The sequence below is a fragment of the Spermophilus citellus genome (assembly GCF_964194105.1).
Source record: "Spermophilus citellus genome assembly, chromosome: 11".
Taxonomy (NCBI): Eukaryota; Metazoa; Chordata; class Mammalia; order Rodentia; family Sciuridae; genus Spermophilus; species Spermophilus citellus.
Window position 1 is genome coordinate 68,653,518 of NC_138192.1, and position 24,079 is coordinate 68,677,596.

Consider the following 24,079-nt stretch of genomic DNA (forward strand, 5'->3'; position numbering starts at 1 on the left):
TAACTTTAATTTTCAATTAAATAAAGATATCAATATCATTCCAAGAGAAAAATTACTATGTCATTGAAAAAATAAATCATGGGTTATATTTTATAAGAGAAATAGCTGATTGCAGTCAAAATTTAAAATAATACAGAACCAAACGTTCTAAGGAGATGAAGTGCTAAAAAGTACATATAATTCCTTTGGTAATTGTATGAATGTACATTTATATGTCTGAGTTTCAGCTTTAAACCTAATTAAATAAAAACCAAGTATGGAACTAGAAATAGCTCCATTAAATAAAGTACTGATGATGATAAAAATTTCTTATATTTTTAATAAAAACAAATTCAGTCCAGTCTTTAGCATATAATTTTTTAAGAAGTAGAAAATATTAAAATACTATATTATGGATTATGATGAGAAATAACTGGAATGGAAATGAATAGTTCATAACATGATTTGCTAAAACAAATTTACCACAATACTGAATTAGCACTAAAAAACTGAAAGAAATCATGTATGAGTTTTATCACTGAGTTTTACTAAATAACCTGAAATTGTTGGTAGTCCCAGCTATTAAGAGTATTAGCTAGGATAACTGTTATGGTTTAGATAGAAGTGTCCCCCACAAGCTCATGTGTGAGACAATGCAAGCATTTTCAGAAGGGAAATGATTGGGTGTGGGAGCCTTAACCTAGTAAGTACATTAATCTGCTGATATGACTAATGAGGAGGTAACTGTAGAAAGGCAGTAGCACCTGGAAGAAGTAACTCACTAGGGTTGTGTCTTTCGAGTATATGTTTTGTCCCCAGTAAGCAGAACTCTCTGCCTCCAGGTTACCATATCCTGAGCTGCTTTCCTTTGCCATGTTCTTCTGCCATGATATCTGATTCACATTGAGCCTACACCTATGAAGTCAGCTATGGACTGAGACCTTTGAATCTGTGAGCCAAAATTAACTTTTCTTCCTCTAATTGCTCCTATCAGGTCTTCTGTTCACAAAGACGCAAAACTGACTAGAAGAAAGAAATTGTAACTAAGACCTCCCTGCCTGCCACTGCACTCTGCTAAAGAGAGCTACCACGTCTAAGGTCAGGCATTTCCTAGGCAGTCCAGTCTCCGTGCCCTAATTCTGAACAATTCTGCAGGGCTATCCAAGACCCAGAGTTCCTGGGATGGGTTGGGGCTTTTGCTACAGCTGCAGTGCAGACTGACTTCTTGTGTCCATTCCTGAAGTTGTTGCTTCCAAGAGCTCTCCCCAGGAAACTTCCTATGCAAACTTATGTCTTAAGTCAGCTTCCCTGGGAACCTTATCTGATGTGCTAATCTGTATCATATCAGTGTTTGTAAGCACATTTTCTTTAAGCTACTGATCCACCCTATCTATATATTAGTCTATAAATTCATCTATATATAATTTTTTTCTTGTACTACTGGAGATTGAAACTAGGGCCTGGCACATGCCAAGCAAGTGTTCTACCACTGAGCTACATCCCCATCCCATTTAATTTTTTTTTCCATTTAATTTTAAGATAGTGTCTCACTAAATAACCCCAGCTGGTCTCAAACTTCTGACCCTCCTGCCTCAGTCTTCCCAGTAGCTGGGATTACAGGTGTACACCACCACACCCAACTAAATACGTATTAAGAATAGCAGAAAATATTTTGAAATACATGACAAAAGACCATTTTCGGGAGTCAAAGTTTCTCATTGATGCAGTTTTTACTTTGTTCTTAGGAAACTCTTCCTTGTGTGTTATATCTTCTCTGACAACAGCCTGGACCTGGAAAAACTCAAGTCAAAAATAGAAAATTGAAGAGTTCAAAGCCAGCCTCAGCAATGATGAGGTAATGAGCTCTGTCTCTAAATATATATAAATTTTTCTTGCACTACTGGAGGTTGTGCATATAGTGAGACCCTGTTTCTAAATAAACTACAAAATAGGGCTGGGGATGTGGCTCAGTAGTTGAATGCTGGTACCAAAAAAAAAAAAAAAAAAAAAAAAAAAAAAACCAGGTTTGAGGCATAAAAAGATAGGAATCCCTTCTGATTCATGATGCTTTAATTAATCATTAAAGGAACTTTCCCTGAGTGTGATGCACTAGAAGGTGACATGCCCCAAGGTATCAGGAAAAATCATGTGAATGTGAACACAAATGGGTTCTCTTGAAGACACATTTTAAGGAAAAGTACATATAGAAGATGAAGATCTGGAAACTGGTTTTCTTAAATCTATGAGTTTGTGTACCCCTTTGGGAGTGTTGGCATATATTTAATAGGTATATGTCTCTCCTTTTCCATATAATGACCACTCACCTAAATATTTCATCAGTGAAATGAATACTGAATAATTAAAACTTGCTAACATTTACATTGGTCTGAGAGACTCAAACCCACCTGATACTTCCATTCAAGAGTTTCTGTACAAATTTTATAAATATACAGAAAGATGAAAAGTGTGTACTCATTCTACACACTTTAGCCAAGTAGAGCCAAATGCACACTTCACTTACAATTGCACTAAAGAAAAATACTGTATAAAGTCAGAAATGTCTCCACTAGTTTCATTACACTTGATTAAAAATTCCTATGTGCAAAATTAAAGCAAAAAATATAGATTGCTAAAATCCAATTAGTCCATGATTCTCACCTACAATTTTACTTTTATAAATAGAATGTTTTAATAGAATTATAAATATTTTTAATTTAATGAAGACCAGGAAGATAATTTATCATGATTAGAAGAAATATGTTACAATTTGATAAAATTGGTTTTAATTATGTACTTATTTTCAATAATCCATACACTCAATCATTCTTTGAACATAAGAACCTAAACCAATGAACCATTTGGAAGGGAAAACAATATATAATTAGACCAAACAGATAAAGAAAGAAAACAATTCAGATTATGGAAAGCAATACATAATTAGACCAAATAGATAAGTAAGGCAAGTCAGATTATGGTAAAAACAGCAAAGGAAATAACCTGAGAAATGTAATAGGGTTTAAAAAAATAAAAATAAAAATAAAAAAGCAGGCTACTTTGGGAAGTCTGGTCAAAAAAGTGTACCTTGCTCAGATGTTCTTATGCTAACACCTAAAGAATAAGGAGGAGTCAACTATGTAAAGAGCCAGGAAGAGTTTCCAGGCCCAGAAAACAGTCAAGCCAAAGATCTGATATAGAGGGGGGGGGTGGGAAAGCTTATTTCAAGTTCACAACAGACAGGATGAAACTTCAGTATGATAAACAGAGGGTAAAATGCACAGGAGGTTTATAAAGTAGACAGGGGTCAAACCATCTAGAGTCCTATAAGTCAAAGTTAGAAACAGAGACTTAATGTAAGTTATCAAAACTTTTCTACAGGGGAGTGACATGACATGATCTACATTTCTAAAAATTCCCTGTAACAACTGTATGGAGAATGGACCAAGGGCTGGGGATGTGGCTCAAGTGGTAGCGAGCTCGCCTGGCATGCGTGCGACCCGGGTTTGATCCTCAGCACCACATACAAACAAAGATGTTGTGTCTGCCCATAACTAAAAAATAAATATTAAAATTCTCTCTCTCTCTCTCTCTCTCTCTCTCTCTCTCTCTCTCCCTCTCTCCCTCTCTCCCTCTCTCCCTCTCTCTTTAAAAAAAAAAAAAAAAAAAAAAGAGAGAGAATGGACCAAGATAGGCTAATGTAGAAGCAAAGCCATGTATGGCTTCCAGATATGGCTCCTGCAAGGAGAAAGACAGTAGCTTAAATTAGGATTGAAGCAGCAGAGATGAAAAATATATAGATCCAAGTTGGCTTTGTGGAAAGATATAACAGTAAATAAGAAGACCACAAAGTATTCCTCTTTGGTTTTTGGCAAGAGGAATTCAGAGAAGGACTGAGGATGTACTCATTCTACACACTTTAGCCAAGTAGAGCCAAATGCAATTGGACCTCCACCAGCCTCAAATGCTCCCATCTTTTTTTTTTTTTTTTTTTTTTTTTTTTTTTTTTTTGTGCTTGAGGATTTGAACACAGGCCCTCATGCTTGCCAGGCAAGCACTTTACCACTGAGCCACAACCCCAGCTCAAATTCTCACATCTAATCTCATATTCTTATTTCTAAGTTTAAATACTTGGTTCTGTACTTCATCTTCACACCACAACCTGGTCCCTCTTAGATGTGAGACACTTCCTGATTCGCTTTTTAATATATAAACCTTGACTCTGATGCACAATATTTAATTTATCCAAACCCTCCTGTTCCCATCACTTCCATGAAGGTAGCCTTGGTGCTCCTTCTCCAAAGGCACCCCAAATGTGCTCTTTATCAAAAGAGGTGTGGTGACCACATGGGAAGATGTGCATGGAGACTGAGAAGGAGCTTCTAGCAGTGAGACCAAAGAAACCTTCTACAACTCCTGTATCTAACAGCACACGAGTCATTAGTGCTTCAAGACCCATCCAAATCACTTGCTCTGGGAATAGAATAAAATTATACAGCTTTAGGACCCAGAAAGTGTGGGCAATGGTCTATTATCACATCACCTAGCAGTCGTAAAACAGTGCTGACTGACTCCCAGATCACTATCTTTCAATCACATCATAATGACTCACCTCTTTCCAGATACAATATTAAAAGTGGTACATAGGATGTTTTATAAGTGTAATATTCTTTGGAGCTATTAAGGGTTTTAAAACCTTGAGAGTGACCTGTCAACCCAACCAGAACATATAGCATTACATCTATATGTGTGAATAAACCACAAAATTATTAATGATATTTTGAAACAAAAGCATTTATAAACTCATTAAGAAATTAAAACTCCTATATGTGTTTATTTTCTCTCCAGCTTTGAAAAATATTAAATGTTTTGGCCAAAAGAAAGGACAAGGATTCCCTTCCTATATCAGTTCATTTGTTTCTCTACTAAATTAACTCTGGATACTTCCCTCTCTCCTTGTGGCCCTTCCTAGGGTCTCCCTGGAGCTACACTTCATTAAAAACGCTGAAGAGACAATTCCCAGTCCCACTTATACATGTAATCCTGCTAACACATGTAAATGTATACTTACACAGTAGAACATATTACTCTTCCATATGAGCAGACATTTTCTAAAGTAATATCCGTAAGATTGCAGAAATCTTTTTATATTAATTGATTCACATTTATATTATTAATCCATGGATGACTCCATTTTCCCCTTCTTGATAGAACATTATATATGTCCCCAGGGAAAAACAAAGCAGAAACTAGGTTTTCAAAAAGTGAAAAAATAAGCCCATATTGAAGATAAAGGTTGGACTGCAAATGTACCCTGAGAATCAACCAAACTGTAAGTAAAAGCTTGAAAAATGGAAGCTCTGCTAGAGGATTTAAATTTTGAAATAGGAAGAGGCAGCTGTCTTCTACTACAAATGAAGACAACTAGCATGAGGTTGAGAGGATACTGAGTGGGTACCTCCTGTCATCAATGGCTAAGGGACCTCACTAAGATGTACATTCAGGACATCCTTGAAGAGTGACATCAACTAAAAACATTGTCTACTAAATATGTGTCATATATTAAATAAATTGAGGCAAATAAACTGGATACCATGAAACTGATGGGCTAAGTCAGACAGACAAATTCATGTGTCATCCTACATCACACATATAGAAAAGAATTAGTTTGTGTGCCCTCTTATTTTTGTTTGAGATTTTTTTCTCCCAGGACACTAGCTGTCCACTGTCTCTTCCCTGCCTCCAAATACCATGCCTACTGAACCTGTACCTCCTCACAGAACCTCCCACACCCTTGCTGAGCAAGCACTGGTCCACATCCCTGCTGTCCCCTTGGCCACAACTGGTAAGAGTGGGACACACTGAGCTAATAACTCTCTCCAGATACAGACTCCAGTCAGTAATGAAGTACTGATCCACTAATGTTACAACTTAGGGGTGTCCACTGGCAAGCAAAACTACATAGAAATATCAGAAAATGAAACGGATCTGCAAGAAACAGAAACTACGAGGTATGCCTGTTGGAGAATAAAAGAGAACAGAGAAAGTGGTTTTCATTATTGCTGACTTTCTAATTCTCAGTTCTAATCTCTTATGAGACCATTGAACTACTGACCTTTAGGTACTAAAATATAACTTCTCAGGCTAGTTCATTTAAGGCTCTGTTTCCTCCAATCAATCAATACATGGCTAGAATAGCTACAAAAGTCCATTTGCAATATTCCCAGTTTTTCTCATCTAAATAGATTTGTCCATAGTTTTGAAAGGTCTGAGTCTAAAAGTGGTAGAGATTAAGAGCAGCACTAATTGATTCTGTACATATGTCAAAAAGAAAAACATTAGACAAAACCTTCTGTCCTTTCCCAGGACATTATTACTCAGTGAGTTCTGCAAGAGATTCAAGTATTCTGAAGACAAAGATCATGGTTTAGTAACCGCACTTTGAGAAGCATTGCTGTAAAGCCTACTTTAACATTACTACAAAGATCTGTACACTTATAACTTCTCCAAAATAATTATATTCATCAAACATCTGTATTCAAAAGTAGCAAATTGCTCTTAGAAAGATAGATTTGTTTGAAACCCTATTAAGAGCAAGTATTGTTTTTGTTATTCTCTCTGCATATATATTTGTGTTTCATTTCACATTAAATGGGATTTTGTAAAACAGCTTGGAGGGCCAAAATACAATTTACGTTGTTGTTTCCATCTGAAAATGAATTTAAACTCCCAAAGAACTAATTTGCAGACTTTTGAAACATAGCCAGTTTGTAATTTGAGGATTTCATGTGCCATTCCAACTGAGAAAATTTGATTATGGATGGTTTTAGATGGTACTACAGCATTGTTGTTATTTTTGTTAGGGAATAATGGCATTTGGGTCTTATTTTTTTTAATTCATTTTTTCAAAGATGCTTATAAAACTAGGTAGAGTTCCAATGACAAGATATCCATGATTTCCTCTAAAACATTTCAACAAAGACAATGAAAACTTACAAAAGGAATATATAAAATAAATGGTGCAAAATCTTGATAATCGCTGAGTCTGCAAAACTGAGAATGTGGCAGATTTTGTTTCTATTTCTGTGCATATTAGAAAAAAAGGAGTATATGAAAACTCAATTAATGTAGCAGTCACCCAAGATTCCTTTTAGAGCACACATACAGGCTCAGCACAGACAAACCAGAATAATTACTGACATCACAAAGAAATGACATAACAGGCCTTTTAAATTGGGGACAGAGATTCATTTATCTTTTGAAAGTCCCTGACAGACAAAAGGAAATAAATTAAAGTCAGAGCACATGGAAAACTAATTCCTTAATTATTTGGAAGACATTATTTTTCCAGAATATACAAAAAAAGTCTTAACTCACTACAAAGTAGTCCAGAAACAGTGTGTGAGAAGCAGAGCACACAGAGACATGATACTCTTTTTGATCTCCCTCATTTCAACTGCAGAAGGATGGGCAAACCAATTCCAGTTTTGCATGTTCATTTTTCAATCTTAAAAGGTAGGTGGCACTTCCTACTGTTCTCACAATATAATATCCAGTGGGTCATAAACTATACATAAAAGCCAGTTATTAATGACACTCATAAGTATTTCTTGATATGTCCAAGAACTTGATAGATTTTTCACATCAATCTTAGGGATGGGAAAGCTAAAGAAAAAAAAAAAAACACAAAGAGATAGTTGCATTTCAAGAAGTAGGGGGGGGGAGGAATAGAGAAATTCCAGGTCCTTAGACAAATATTAACAAATAGCATGTGTTATTCCTCGTATTCTTGTATTATAAGTAGAGTTGTAGCTAATAATGCTGATGTATGTTTATTGCTTATACAACTCTTATGGCCCAAATTTTGTTCTCTTAAAAGATTTCAGTCAAATCCTCAAGAAATGCAGAAGTTATGCCACTATTAGGTACCTAGCACTTCTTAGACTCAATATACACATCTGTAAAAGAAGGGCATTAGACTAAATGAGCTTGAAACTCTCTCCCAACTCAAATATTCCAGAACACCCTGTTTCACAAAGCTTAATCTTTCACATGTTCAGAGACTTTATTCTGAATCAGTTATACTATATAGTCCCAGAAAGTAATTAACTAATCTTACTGCACAAACTGTGTCCAAGCATTAAAATGACCCAGGGACTGAAAAGCTTGAGACAAGAGGGCTAAAGATCTCTTACTCCTTACTTTTCTTCAAGTAATAGGTGTTTAGAGTTCATTACTAAAGGATGATTTCCTAGCAAATTTCAATCAGAAATTAGAAAAAAAAATAGAGTTTAAAAATAACTTTTCTCATGCATGTATATAAAGGAAGGTACACTCTAAATCTGCATTATTGGTAAACATAAAGATATAGGTTGAGGATTATATGTGACCAGCACTATAAAAAGAGGGAGAAAGAATAAAGAATATAGATTCTGTCATTCTAGCTCTCATTTTAAAATAATAATACTGAAAGTCTACAATATTGTATTCCTTGGGGCATTTTATTTGCAAAAAGAGATAAAGCATATCCTATTTGTAGCTTCAATGTACTTTACCACTTATAGTCATATTGTTTTTTTTTTTAATGAAGAAAAAAGAAGTCTGTTCTGTAAAATGATTTTTTGACTTTGGTTTTGAAAGATGAAATTAAATTTAATATTTCTAGTCTGGGTTCTCTTAAATTTTCTGGTCACGTATTTGTAAATAGCAAGTAACAATCCTCCACTTTCCCTATTAGGAGAAAAGAATTTTTAAAATGACTGGGATGGTTAAAAAAATCAAAAACAATATAAAGAAAAGTCATCTTCTCCTAAATGATTTCCATCATAAGTGATATTTGATAGAATAATACAATTACATACAATCCCTTACATCATCCCAACTAAAAGCTAGAGATAACTGGACCAGGAACACCATCTTGTAAAAAAGATATGTGTGTCACAACAATACTGAGCTTGGGAAATTACTGATAGACTCATGTGTTCTCAAAACCTCCCTCAGTCCAAAGAACTGAGCATGTACAAAAGAATAAAAACAAAAGGGACAAGTTCTAAATGCAAAGTCTAGGTGGGGGCAAAAGGAAATATCAAAGAAAGAAAAGGAACCTTTCTTTTCTGCAACCTGGGAACACTCTTCACAGAAACCCAGCCTTTGAGCCTAGGGAGAGACTGGCAAGAAGGGATCCTGTAAGGTGGAATACCCTTCTAGGATCAGTCACTAGAAGTCAAGCCAGGACCCTGTGCTCGTAGGTGCATATGCAGCGATCTTTCTCCAACAGGACAGAAGAAGCCTACTGGAGTCAATAACAGCATAGCATCTTTTTCTCATTTTCCACTTTGCTAAACCTGACCTACAAAAGCACTGTTCCCTAAATTCCCCTCTAGTCATGACTATCCACACTCAGGATACATCTTCTTTGTTTTGCTGGTTCAAAACTTGGAGGCAGTATTTGACAAGAGATGAATTATTACAAAGGCACTGATTTTTTTTCTCTCAAAATATATAATCATGATTAACATCTCTTGGTTGCTTGGTCATTATTATCTAATTTGCATGAGTCTGTCTCATGAGAAATTTGAAAAGAAAGAAAATCATAAAAGTAAATTCTATCTTCTAATCATCACATATGCACTCTGCAGCCAGAGCCTTCAAACTCTGGAATTCACTGAAAGGAAGAGGACACATTGAATCCTAAATTCAAATTACCTTTTGCCAGATTCATTACATCACTTTCCTTTAGTAAATAATAAGGTTGTCAAGGTGGGGGTTTAAAATGAAGATAAAGAAAGCATTATAAGAGATCAGCCAATCCTCTTTTCACTATCATTTCCCACCCCCTTCCAATTCCTGACTTAAAATCAATGATCTATTATCACTCGTAACTCTCCTTCATTTCCAGTGAATGAAATCAGCTTCTAGACACTGCACTTCATATATATTATCTCTTTTAACCTATCTCAAGACTCTGTGAAGGAACTTTTAACACTCCCATTATACAGCTGAGAAAACTAAGGCCCTAAGAGGAAAGCAAGCCCAAAGGACTATGTCAGTCAATAGAGTTATTTAGCTTAGGCCACACTAATTCTTTAATATTGTATAATACTGAAAATCTTAAAACTGTATTGATTCAGAACTCCTAAAATACTTGAATTTGAAAATTTAGAAATGCATACCTGTTTTTTCCTTGAATTCGCTTTGGATAACAGGCCCGATGACAACACAGATGTAAATGGAGAACAGCACAGCTCAGGAAAAGGGTTTGGAATAGATGGCATTTCCAGAACATCAAGATCTTTCTTTTTTCTCCTACACCGAGAGAACATAGGATGCAATTTACATAAAGCAGAATGTAAAATATAATTGCTGTCAGGATTAAAAAGTGTTGTTAAGGCCAACATGTACCACTCTATGACAATGCTAATAATACATCAAGTGTACTGGAAAGGTCTGTGCATATTTTCTGGATATCAAAATAAAGTGTTAATTGATACAAATAAATCTACAATAGTCCTACTTTTTTTTTGCCTTTAAAAAAAAATCACAAGACATGGAAACTCCATTTCCTGCACTTTAATAATCTTCCTGAAGCAACATTATGAACTATATAAATATTAGTGCAAAATTATCATAAGGAGTTAGACATTGTTAAGCATACATAAAATTGACAACGCATATAAATTACATTTAGTGAATTCATCTCTTTGATATTTTACCAGTCACTTTTGGAAGTTATGATTTATTAATTATAGCTGCAGTTCATGTCTCTTCAAAATTTCATTCACAATGTTGCCCACACACAGTCTGTTGATTTTTCAAATGCTTATAGATACTAAGCAGAAAGGCAGTGCTTTTAAAGGGATAAGTTAATAGAACTTGTTAGTATAACAAGTCCATTGGAGAGTAATTTTAACTTCACTGAAGTCTGAGCACTTTGAAAACCTGAAGGGGGAAAAAAAGTACCATTTAAATGTATGAAAATAAAGATTCATAGATCTTCATGCCGTTGTAGTTTTTTTTTTTTTCCTTCCAAAAGTATGTGCAAACTCTAAAGGCACTTTGTGCTGGATGCAATGGAGATTGAGAAACCTTTTAAAGCCTCTATTCTTTCCTGCTGAACAGTAAAGACTGCTCAAATGTCAATCCATGCTATGCCTCTCATGGGTCGCTGTAAGATTCTATGTGGGAGGTGAACTCATTAATGCTTTGATTTTTAAAAATATATAAAATTAAAAGGGCTGTATATTTTGAAGACAAGGTTGGGTCACTAAGCAGCAGCAGAGGGTGGACAATCTGGAGTTTGGCCTCCTAGTTCACACCAATGGACAGAGGGGAGAAACATAGAGAGCTCTCAATGAAACGGTGATGCTATTTATAATAAGGCGCTGCAAGATCGCAACGTCCTGCTGATCTGGTAGAAGCAAGCTCAAAGGGAATTGTCTTCAGAGACTTTCACAAACTTGGCCCAGCTCTGGGCACATGGCTCACCCCTAGGACCGCCTCCTCACCCCCTTGCCGGCTGCCAACCCAGGACACTCCCCCGCGCCCTCGGAGGGCTGCCTACCTGTCCACAACACAACCGCGGGTCGCGTCCGGAGGGGGCAGGAGCGCTCGCGCGTGGAGCCAGGGGGCTGGCGCCAGGTCGTGGGCGTCGCCCTTCCCCTGGGCAGCGCCACACACCTGGGCGGCCAGCGGCGAGTCCCGGGCAGCCGCCCTGCCCGCGGCGTTCTGCCCATCTTGCAGGGAAGTGGTCATTGTCGCCAACAGGGAGTCGTGGGCGTCATGGGCAACCCAGCGAGTGGGGAAAGGGGATCGAGCGGTGAGAGGCGAGGTGCCGGCTCCGCAGCTCCAGCGTTCTGCAGGTGCGGTGGCCTCGCCGCCGGCGCTCGCGGCCCCAGAGGTTCAGACGCTCGGCCGAGCTGTGTGCGAGGCGGCGGGGGAGGGGAGGGGGCGGAGGAGGAGGGTGGGGAGAGGGGAGGAGCGGCCGGTGGGTGGGGGCCGCGGGCGGCGGGGCGAAGCGAGGAGAAGCAAGGCGCGGAGGGGGCGGGGAGGGCACGCGAGCGTCGGGATCGCCCGGAGCTTGGCCCGGTGCGCTCGGTGGCGCTGGCGCCAGTCCCCAGCCGGCTACGGGGCCTTGGCTACTAGTCCCGAGGCCCTGACCGCCGCCTCCCCAGGTGGGCGCCTGAGCTAAGGCTGAGCCCGGGGTCAGAGCGGGCCCAGCGCCGCTGGGAGACCTAGACAGAGCTGAGCTGTTGCTGGCACTAAACTAGACCTGGCCACCGCCGGCGGGGCAGAGGTCTGGGCAACGCTGACCCTTCGACCCTTCCATTCTTTTTGCTCAGCTTAGGTGATGGGCCGCCATGACAGGCCCCACCATGCCAGGAGGGGGCATGGACCTGGTTTGCCCAATTCTCTACCGACTCTTTCCAGCACTCCACCGCCAAGGGTGGGAGCAGGGTGGGGAGGGGCAGTGAGGGATCGAGGGTGCTATCATTAAAAGAAACTACTGAGGTTTGAGAATTCTCAGCAAAGCAGGAGTAAATGTGTCTGGAATGAGATTATTAATTTTCTTTTTATTTATTCATTTTTATTTTGGGGAACTAAGAATCAAACGGCGGGGAAGGGGGCTTTACCACAGAGCTACATCCTCAGTCCTTTTTATTTCTTTGTGTATTTATTTTATTTTGGGACAGGGTTGGCTAAGTTGCTGAGGATCTCACTAAGTGTTGAGGCTGGCCTGGAACTTTCGATTCAAAGTCACTGTGCCTGGCTTTAATTTTCTTTTAATGATAGCAGCTTTTATTTAATGAAACCCATTCTGCCTTGTCCTATTCCATCCCAGGACATTTATTGTTCATTACGTAGATGTTTACCTCATTTTACACATAAGCAATATGAGGTTCAAACACCTTGTGCAAGCATATCATGTCCTGGGAGTACCTTGCACGAAGTAGTGCTAATAAGTGGTGCAGTCAAGATTCCAATCCAGAAACTTGCTTCGCCAAAACCCAAACTGATTGAAATAGTGAATACATTGTGCTCACCCTGTGAGATGCAGAGCCCTTCATGCAGGTGTCCCCATCCCCATGCACTCTTGAGGATTTCCAAATGTTTTACATACTTTGTTCTTTGACCAAATTAGGTAACATCTGTCACTGGCATCTGTTTCACCAGGTTTTCTTAACTTCCACAAACTCTGCCCAGAGAAAAGTAAACACTGCCTCCTGAAGAAGCCAGAGCCCCTTTCCCTAGCCTGATGCATCCTCCCTGTCCATGGCACCAACCCAACCACTGGTGACACTCAATGGGCCTGAACTTCATGGAGGAAACCTATGGTACTCCATGAAGACAAAACCTTCCAGTCAAATAATTTAAAGAATCCAAGGTCTTCATTTTCCTAATATCAAAATTAAGGCCTACAAAAAGGCAGGAGGTACCTAGGTCCATGGAGGTTGTGTTCTCTGGGATGCTTTATGGAAAGGCCAACAAGACCAAGTGGTGACTCTGCTGAGGGATCAAATGAATACTTTATCATGGTGATAGCTAACACTTATTGGTGATGTGTGTCAGGCAGAACCCTTCCTCATATGCAATTCTCTGAATTGTAGTGTGGATTTTATGTATGGATTTTAAGTGAGTTTATGTAAAACCCTTCAGATATATTAAGGTTCTTCCAGCACAATCAAAATGAGGTGTGTATTTGCAGATAATCTGAACTAAAGAAACAGAAAGCAACCAACTTTATTCATTATCATTATCTTGCTTCTAACCTAAAGTCTTGTTTGGCCATTTCGTCTAAGAATGATAGGTTTTGAGTATTGTAACAGCAGTTAATCAATGGCCAGAGTTTGTTCCCTCCCCATCACAAGTTCATTCTCTCTCTCTCTCTCTCTCTCTCTCTCTCTCACACACACACACACACACACACACACACACACCAGGCTCTATTTTTGTTTGTTTGTTCATTACTGTTGTTGGAGAAAAGAATATGTAAAAATCACATACATATTTGAAATTACTGGAAACACAATCTCCTAATAGTGTATCCTGCTCCACTTCCAGCATAGTTTCTTACCCTCAAGGCGGAGTATTCACTGGTGACAATGATATATCAATTGTGTCTCCACTCTACACATTCTGCTAGTTAGTAAAAATCCGGAAAAGAACAGGAAAAGAACAGGTCTATGAGCATTGTTGATCAGCATTAAATATTGAATTTACTCTCAATAATACCTTAAGGAGCTGTACCAAGAATTATGAGAATTAGCTCATTCACATTTTTTTTAAGCAACAACAAAGGAACTAGTTTTCATATCTGAGAGGTTTACATGAAATGAGTCTAAATAAAGGACTAGGCAGTATAAAAGGTACAGAATGTTTTCAGACCTAAACAGGCATCTTTCTATAAAATGAAAGTTAATGAGAGATTATTGTATATTTTTCTCCCCGTAACTAGCAAAGCTTTCTGGAATAATAAAGCAGATATTGCTGGTACCAAAGACCAGTACCACTCCCCTGGGTAGCTGTTGCCCCTTTGGACTTGAGCCTATAAAACTGCAGAGGAAGCAAATTTGTCTCTTGGCCCTTGTACCATGGGGGATCTTTTCTACCCCTTCCACCTCCTTGACCTGCCCCTCCTCAGGAACCACAGCCATCCTAATCCTCAAGGAAAATGTGTCTTTCTTCTCTCCCTCTCTTTAGGAAAGATGGCCCATATACAGAGAAGTTCACAAAGGAAAACCCAGGACAACTTCTCACAAGGTCATCATCAGCTGATCATCATCAGCTCTCCAGATCGCCTTCCTCACTTGCCCCTCCTGCCAAGCCTTACTTCCAGAGTATTCAAACCCTTCTTTTCATTTATGGTTTAAGTTATTCTTCGCTAAACACAATAAATTTGATTTTATAGTTTTGACCTTTCAACAAATGTAATCCTACTCCTGATCCTTTATGTTTGATGTGGTTCCCTTACCACTGTATTTTCGATATTTCACATGCTTTTGCAAGTAGTGATACTCCTTTTTTTTCTTTCATACTATATGAATACCACAATATATTTATTTATTCTATGACAGATAGAGATTGGAGCTATTTCCAGGCCTATTGTTTTCCTTTCTTATAACATTCTTATGAAATGTTCATATAGAATATAGTGGCCTCCTGAGAAATGGGGAAGTTTCTCTCTTTTATTTTCTTGAAAATTCTATTTAAGGATGTTAGTATTCCTTCCTTAACAGTTGATCAAGTGTGTTTGTAAAGTCATCTGGCTTTGTAATTTTATCTGGGGAAAGTTTTAACTCAATGTTTTTAATAGCTACGGGACTATTCTCCATTCTTAGATTTCTACTGTCAATTTTAACAAGTGGTATTGTCTAGGAATTTATCTACATCTAAATTTTTAAAGGTTTTAGCCAAAAATTATTTGTATTTTCCCTTTAACTCTAATATCTGAAGTACTTATTGTGCTTCTCTCTTCCTTATTACTAACATTGGATATCTGTCTATGCTTTCTCTTTTTTTTCTTTATTGTATTCGGCAGAATTTATTAATTTTTAAGCTTTTCCACTTGTGTTCTATTTTGTTAATTTCTATTATTATCTTTCCTATTTCTCTTTCTACTTTCTTTAGTTTATTTGCTATTTTTTTCTAATTTTTTACAGGAATTCTTAATTCTCCAGTATGAATATTGTCCTTCAAGTTTTAATATATTTCATTATTATTTGTTTAAAATATTTTATTGTTATCATTATGATGGAGATTGTTCCAGCTGTCATTTTTTGTTTTGTTCTTTTTTTTAATGTAAAATGTAATTACCTTTTATTACAAAATACACTCTAAATGATTTTGGTCTGTCCCTTAAAATTTGTTGAAAGTTGCTTTATGGCCTGGCTATGGTAACTTTTTATATTTTGCATATGCTAAAAAGGAGTTTCTGCAGTTGTTTGATTTATTGTTGTGTAGAGTTCAATTTGGTCAGTTTAATCCATTTGCCCATTTATTAGTTGGTTTATGTGTGTTTCTCCCATTCTGTAGGTTCTCTCATCACATTCTTTTTTATTTATTTATTTATTTTTTTATTTTTAAAATTTTGACACAGGGTTTCACTAAGTTGCTTAGGGCCTCATTTAGTTACTGAGACTGGATTCAAACTTGCAATCTTCCTGCCTCACCCTCCCAAGCCCCTGGGATTATAGGCATGCTTCACCACACCTGGCCTCTTTTCACATTCTTAATTGTTTTCTTTGCTGGGCATAAGTTTTTTGATTTGATGCCATCCCATTTATTAGCTCTTTGCATTATTTCCCTGAGCTTTAGAGGTCCTACTGAGAAAGTCATTGTCTATGCCTGTATGCTACACTGTTGACCCTATATTTTCTTCTACACTTTGCATAATTTCTGGTCTAATTCCTAGGTTTTTGATTCATTTTGAATTGATTTTTGTGCAGGGTTAGAAATAAGAGTCTAGTTTCATTCTTCTACATATGGATAACCAGTTTTTCCAGAACCATTTGTTACAAAGCCTGTCTTTTCTCCAATAAGTGTTTCGGGCACCTTTGTCAAGGATCGGATAACTGTATTTGTGTGGGTTTGTCTCTGTGTCTTCGATTCTGTACCATTGGTCTCTGTGTCTCGTTTTATGCCAGTACCATGCAGTTTGCTATGCTGTTTATATTCTCTACTTCCGTACTGATTTTTTGTTCTATTATTTTCTGAGAGATGTCATATTAAAATTTCTTACTATTTATTTTATTTACTATTATGTATTTACTTTTGCTCATTTTGGATTTTGAGGTTATATTGGGGGGATAAATTTTAGTATGTTATTTTTCTTATTTACAATTATTAAGTCATTTTGGCAAGTTAAGACATTTAATATTTTGAGGTATCCTCCTTCATCTCTACTGTTTTTCCTTTGAGTATTTACCTTATATTAATACAGTTTGGCTGGTGTTTTATATACGTCTTTACCCATACTTTTCACTATTGATATTTTTATATCTCTGTTTTAGAGAAACTTGTCTCTTGTAAGTGACATCTGATAAAGGCTATTTGTTTATTTGTTTTGTATCCAATTATAATCATTGCTTTTAATGAAGGCTCTTAAACATTTTCAGTTAAAAATGCTCTGTCATTAAGTGCTATCTCCTGATCCAACTAGTGCTTTGTTCCTGTTCCCCTTATTTCTTATATTCTTATATTGGATTATCATATTACTCTATTTCTCTCCCTTGAATCGTCCACTTGTTTCATCAATTTCTTTCCCATCCCTCTCTACCTTACCTTGAGCCCCAGGAAGATATCCTTTATGGGTTACTTACTTTCTGACTTGTGGTTTGGTTTGTTAAATGGAATGGACCAGCAAGAAACTGAAGAGTGGGAAGAATATGGAGTTAGGAAATTTATTCTCATTTCCTCCTCCTTTCCAGGTTACATGTTTCCTCTCCTGCAACGCATCCACAGCACAAAAAGGTGTGGTCTAATCCTCTTCGTGCAACCCTACAGAATTGAGGTGCAGGGAACTGTACCAAGGCTAATATGGGGTTACTGTCAGTGCTATGAGTGATTGCAGAATAATGTTTTATTGCACATATATAAATTTTTTAATCCATTCACCAGTTGATGGACATTTGGATTGTTTTCACTCTTTGGCTGTTGTGAATAATGCCACAAGGAACATTTGTGTACCAATTTTTGTGTGGACATGTTTTCATTTTTCTTTGACTTTCAGGGTCATGTGGTAACTCTGTATTTAATCCTTTGAAGAACTGCCAGAATGTTTTCCAAAGTTTCAGCACCACTTTAATTTCCCACCACCAATGTATGAGGATTTCAATTTCTCCACATCCTAACATTATCATTGGTCTCTTTGACCAATGGTTATAAACCATTCCAGTCGGTCCAAAGAGGTATTCCATTGTGTTTTTCATTTGTTTACTTTTGTGATGGGATCTCCCTATGTTGCCAAGGCTGGCCTTATACCCTCAATGGTCCTGTCTCAGGCACCAAGTATCTGGGACTATAAGCACATAACCACATACCTATCTCCCACTATTATTTTGATTTGCAGTTCCCAGATGGCTAATAAGTTGAGCATCTTTTCATGTGCCTTTTGGATATTTGTTTATTTTCTTTGGAGAAATGTCCACTCAGATCCCCTTGCCCATTTTTAATTAAGTCATTTCTTTTTAATAATGACTTTAATTATACTTAATATATTCTAGATACAAATTCCTGAACAGATTTCTGATTTGGAAATATTTTCACCCACTTTTGAAGTTGTCTTTTCACTTCCTTGATAATATCTTTGAATCATAAAAGTTGTAATTTTCATGACATTTTTTTCTTTTAATAATTGTAATTTTGTGTCCTATCTAAGAAGATGTTTCCTACGCCAAGGTCACAAAGATTTACTCCTGTGTTTTTTTTTGTTAAGAGTTTTATAGGGCTGGGGATGTGGCTCAGGCGGTAGCGCGCTCGCCTGGCATGCGTGCGGCCCGGGTTCGATCCTCAGCACCACATACCAACAAAGATGTTGTGTCCGCCGAGAACTAAGAAATAAATATTAAAAATTCTCTCTCTCTCTCTCTCTCTCTCTCTCTCTCTCTCTCTCTCTCTCCTCTCTCACTCTCTCTTAAAAAAAAAAAAGAGTTTTATAGTTTTAGCCCTTGTCTTTTGGGTTAATATTTATATATTACAAGACATGAAGGAAGAGTCCAACTACATTATTTTGAATATGTTCACCTAGTGGTCCCAGCATCATTTATTGAAGACACCATTTTTCTCTTTCAATTTCTTCAGGCCCTTGTCAAAAATCAATTCACTATAAATACAAAGTTTTATTTCTTTACTCTCAACTCTGGAACATCAGTCTTTATTCTTTTTCCATTCCACATTATTTTTATTTTTATAGATTTATAGTAAATTTTGAAGTTAGGAATTGTGAGTCCTCCAATTTATATATATATTTAAAGATTATTTAAGCTATTCTGGGTTCCCTTGAATTCCTCATCAATTTTTCAGATCTGCTGGTCAGTTAATGCAAAGGAGTCAGCTGGGATTTTGATAAGGATTCCTTTATCTGTGTTTCAAATCCTAGAGTATTTTCCTCTTAATAATATTAATTAAGTCTTCAAGTTCTTGAACACAGGGTATCTTTCCATTTGGTTAGGTCTTCTTAGATGTTTTCAACAATGTTTTGTAGTCTTCAAATGATAAATATTGTACTATTTTTTTAAACTTATTTATCAGTATTGGGGGGGTTTTGATGTAATGATAAATGAAATTTGCTTTCAGTTTAAGATTATTAATTTCTAGCTCATAGAAATAAAATTGATTTTTTTAATTGATTTTGTATCCTACAACCTTGCCAAACTCATTTATTAGTTTTAACAGTTTATTGCTATTGCTTAGTGCTTCAGTAGTGCCAATGTCTTGGCTGGGCACAGAATCACGAGCCACCACACAGCTTTGTAGATTCAAACAGCAATTCTTTATTCCCGAACTCACACCGGCCTCCACACACGCTCTGGGGCAATCCCAGTTCTCCTCCGCCCCATTCACCTACTCCACGAGGCTTTTTCCAATATCCCATTTGAATCTCATGAGAACTCAACGGGAACAAGCAGCAGGAACACCCTAATCCCGGCAGCAATAATCTTCAACCTCCAACTTCCCTAAAACCCCTATTGTCTAAAACCGGGAACGCCCTAAACCCAAGGACCGGGATACTTCCTCAAACCTGATCAGCTCTAAACCCAGATCCGCCTTGGTCCTTGAGCAAGGTCACCTTACATGCAATGTCAACAGCGAAATCCATTTAACATGGAGTACCCTAGCAAGGAAATTTTGATGCGTCATTCCTACTTGGCAATGGCCCTCAGCAAGTAGGGTTTTCTAAATACAAGATCATGTCATCTACAAGCAAACAATTTTTGTTTTTTTTTTTATTTGTTGTTTGTTTGTTTGTGGTGGTGAGGATTAACTCAGGGGTTTTCTACCAATAAATAACATTCTCAATCCTTTTTTATTTTTTATTTCGAGACAGATTGCTGTCTCAATTGCCCTCTCTGGCCATGAATTTGTCCTGCCCCAGCCACCCAAGTTACTAGGATTACAATTTTAATTCTTCATTTCCACTCTGAATGAAACTTATTTATTTATTGTTCTAATAGCCCTGGTTAGAACTTCCAGTGTGATGTTCAATGGAAATGGTCAATACAGATTGTTTTAGTTAGCTTTTCCATGCTGTGATCAAAAAACATGACAAGAACAATTTGGGGAGGAAAAGTTTAATTTGAGATTCACAGTTTCAGAGGTCTCAGTCCATATAAGACCAGCCCCATTCCTTTGGGCTCAAGAAGAGGCAGAACATCATGGCAGAATAGTGTGGCAGAGGAAATGCAGGTGAGGACATGGCCACCAAGAAGCAGAGAGAGAGAGCTCCACTCTTTATGGACAAAGGCACTACCCCAATGACCCACCTCCTCCAGTATACCCTACCTGTATACAGTCACTGCCCAATTAATTCCTATCAGAGGATTAATGCACTAACTAGGTTAAGCCTCTCGTAACCCAGTCATTTTACCCTTAAACTTTCTTACATTTTCTCACATAAGCTTTTGGAAGATACCTGATCTAACCCATGATACAGATTCTGTTGCTTCTATCTGCTCTTAGGAGGAAAATATTCCATCTTTCAGCATTGAATATGATGCTAGCCATTGCTCTTTCATGAATGTCTTTATATTTTTATTATGAAAATGTGCTGCTTTTTGTCAAATGTCAAATTTCTGCTCACATTCATATTTAAATGATGTCTTTGTTGGCTATACAATTATTGTCTGCTGCTATTTTCTTTCAACAAAACTTTTAATATATCCTTCCATTTTTCTGGTTTTATTGTTTATATTGAGCAATCAAATGTCAGTTTAACTGTCCTTTGTTTTGAAAGTAAATTGTCCCCTTGCCAGATTATTCTTAAGGTCTTCTTTTTTTTAACAGTTTTACTGTGAAGGATTTAATGAGGATTTCTTCTGACTTAATTTTAAATTTTGTAAGTGCTTTTGAGTCTGAGACTTAATTTTTTTGCCCATTGAACAAAGGTTTTTAGGCATGAACTCTTTTTAAAAAAATGCTTCTCCCTATTTTTTCTCCTTTTCCCAAATTTTTCTTTTCCAGTTATACATATCTTAGACTTTACACTGTGCCTTCCTTGTCTTTTAGCCTTTCTCATGTTTTACTAACTTATTTTTCATGCTTTGTTCTAGGTGTTTTCTTGACTTACTTTCTTCACCTGAGTCCAAGTTGTTAATAAACTTATTCGTACATAATTTGGGTTATTCTATTTTTAGTTTCTAAAGAACTGCCAAACCTATCAATTTGGTCTTTTATCCCCTTGAGTATAATATAGTATTAGTTGGAATATTACTAATAACTCCAGTGTTTCGAGCCCCTGAAACACTGTCTTTTTTCTGTTGTCTGCTATTTACACTGGATTTTATTTATGTCATGTTGCCTCTTTCAGCACTTGATTTTTTTGTTTATTTACTTATTTATCATTAGTCTTTGCCTGATAATATGCCACATAATTTTTAGAAATAGTCTAAAGCCAGCTCCCCCTAGAAACGATTGTATTTGCATCTGCCTGTTTCACAGAAGCACTAGACATCCGGAGTTGCCTCTTCAGAAGATGAACCAAAGCTCTTAGTCTTCCAAAGACTTAACTACTTGCTGTGGTCAACTGGTCAAGCCCTTATGTAAATGGAGCACAATCTATTGGCAATTTCATTGGTTATTTTATACATTAAGTGGTCCCCGTCCCAAACGGCCATTTTAAATAATATTTTAGCCTAACTAAAAATGAAATCTCTAGGAGCAATAATTGAGTTATAGGAAAAGCTATCTGTGCTTTTTATGAATTCATTAAATCCTATCCTAATAGACTTCAGTTGTACTAGAACCTGATTCTTGTAAAAAATTTTAGCATACTTATTAATTCTCATAATGCCCTAATTAAGCACCTTTTCAGTAATACTAAGGATGTTTCAGAAATTAATAATTTTCTTGCCTGCACTGCCCTTGTTTCATGTGAAGAAGAAATTTGAGACTCTAAAGCTGTCAGTCTGACACTTTTATGAGCTACATTAAGCAGAAGATTTTTTTTTTTTTTTTTTTTTTTTTGGTGGAAAAGAAAACTACAATGGTACTCCAGGGAGTGAGCTTTACTCCCCAGCCCTAGAAACACAACTTTTAGTGAGTGTTTCTCAGCACACCTGTGCATGCCTGCATTTATTAGATTAAAACAATGCATACTTTTGGACCTCAGAACTTCAGATGGCTCTCAGTGATCCTGCTAGCAGCTTTTAATATGAAAGTGTGAAATATAGCTATTTCATATGTCAACTTTTATTACTTTCATTGCCTGGGTGTAGTTCTTTTCTCACTGATTTTTTTTTTTTTGAAAGATGAATATAAACAAATTAGTGTCTTGTATTTTAAACATAAATACAAGGACTAACCTTTAAGTGAATGTCTTAATGGAGCATCAGGATTAGATTTTAAAAGAAGAAAGAAGCAAAAACAGAAAGATTTGGATAGTGGCAAGATAAAAACATAAATGAATACCCCCTAAAGGAATGTTCTACAGAAATCGGAAATCTCAGGCAATGGTTTTTAAGTCAGGATCATGACATTGTTAGGACAATATACCTAAAGAAATACTAGTGTATTCCTTCTTCCCTACAAACTCTTCTTTGGCCTCATGTTCTGAAGAATTTGGATTTTGCAATGAAAACAGAATATATCTGCAAATATGGAACACTAACATAATAAAAGTCAGTCATTATGGTACCCCATTTATACCAAGTGAAGTCTTGCATTCTGTAGGTGAATAACCCTTGGCTTTAGTTTATTTTCCTTTCCTTGTCCGCGACATTGGTCTTGACTTCCTTCTGTGTATTTTCATTATTTCTGCTATTTTTATTGATATCTTGCTGTGTTTGTGAAAGTTTTAGAATGAACCTAGTGATGGGCAAGTAGACATGTACTAAGCACAGTTAAGAACTTATGATTACTACATACTCAAAAATTTTTTGAGGGTCTAAAAGGCCTGGAGAGTGAATGTAGACAAAGGCAGAGAAATGTGATTTTATTAAAGCTATTTTGCTTCTGTACTTTCTCTTCTGCATGTGTCCAGTCAATATGTCTTGGAGATTTCTTTCTTTTTTTATTGGATACTTTGAATAAGAGCAAGATAGAAATAAAATTTCAGCCTCCCCTCTGGTTCCAACCTAGTTCTATTGAAGTTAAATGCCATCTGAAGCCTGCCCTTCACATGCCCTCTTCTATTCCTTATAAGGAATGCAGATGACATCAAAACATTATACATGATCTCTGTTTAGGGAAAAAATTGGGTACTTCGTTACTGTATTAAGCATCAATTCAGAGTATAGTATCTACAAGGCATAGCATGCTAATGGTAAGCCTTGCTTCAGCCTAACAAGAAATTTAGATCACATATTAACAAACACATAATTTTATAGGAGTATAATCCACAACGTAAAAATAGATGTGGAATAATGACCTTTCTTTTGGCTTGACACTATAATCTAGTCTTTGATTCTGAACTGGTTCTTTGTCTAATGGCAGATACTCAGTTGAGTTCATTCTCTCATATCCACTGACTTCCCTTTGCCAAATGAGGGTGCATAATTCCTACTCAAAATTTATTTCAGAGTTGTCTCTTCCTCTTGCAACAACCCCAGCTTCCCCGTAACTCTTTGTGCAGAGATCTGTGGAAAGCATGTCCATCTCTCCCTTTAAGAACAATAGGTATATTTTGAAAGTCTGCCCTACAAATTCCTAAGGAAAATAGCAGAAGGAGATCATTCCAGGGCTTCTGGGCCTGATAGTCCATATGCTATCTCTATACAAGCTTGTGTTTAAAAGGAAAGTTCCTCAATTGGAAGTAAAGAGACCAGTTAAGAAGTCCTAAAAATAGTGCATGTGGTGATAGTGAGGGTGCAACTGCAGCAGCAATGGAGAAAGAGGGAGGATTCAAGGAAACCCTGAGCTTCAGAAATGAAGCATTTACAAACAGAACTGGAGAAGT

At 37.1% G+C, this 24,079-nt stretch overlaps 1 protein-coding gene across 3 annotated transcripts in view; it reads right to left on the reverse strand.

The window, feature by feature from the left end:
- GRB14 (growth factor receptor bound protein 14) overlaps positions 1 to 11,912 on the reverse strand; it is a 116,588-nt gene extending 104,676 nt beyond the window's left edge. Inside the window, exons 1-2 of one of the 3 annotated variants that reach the window (XM_081262081.1) lie at positions 11,534 to 11,912; positions 10,146 to 10,278 (exon numbers count right to left, since the gene is read on the reverse strand). In XM_081262081.1, the coding sequence (XP_081118207.1) occupies positions 10,146 to 10,278; positions 11,534 to 11,724 (324 nt within the window). In that variant the 5' untranslated portion in view covers positions 11,725 to 11,912. The remainder of the gene's footprint in view (positions 1 to 10,145; positions 10,279 to 11,533) is intronic. The other 2 variants (XM_081262082.1, XM_081262080.1) reach the window with 2 other exon arrangements.
- Between the last annotated feature and the right edge of the window lie 12,167 nt (positions 11,913 to 24,079).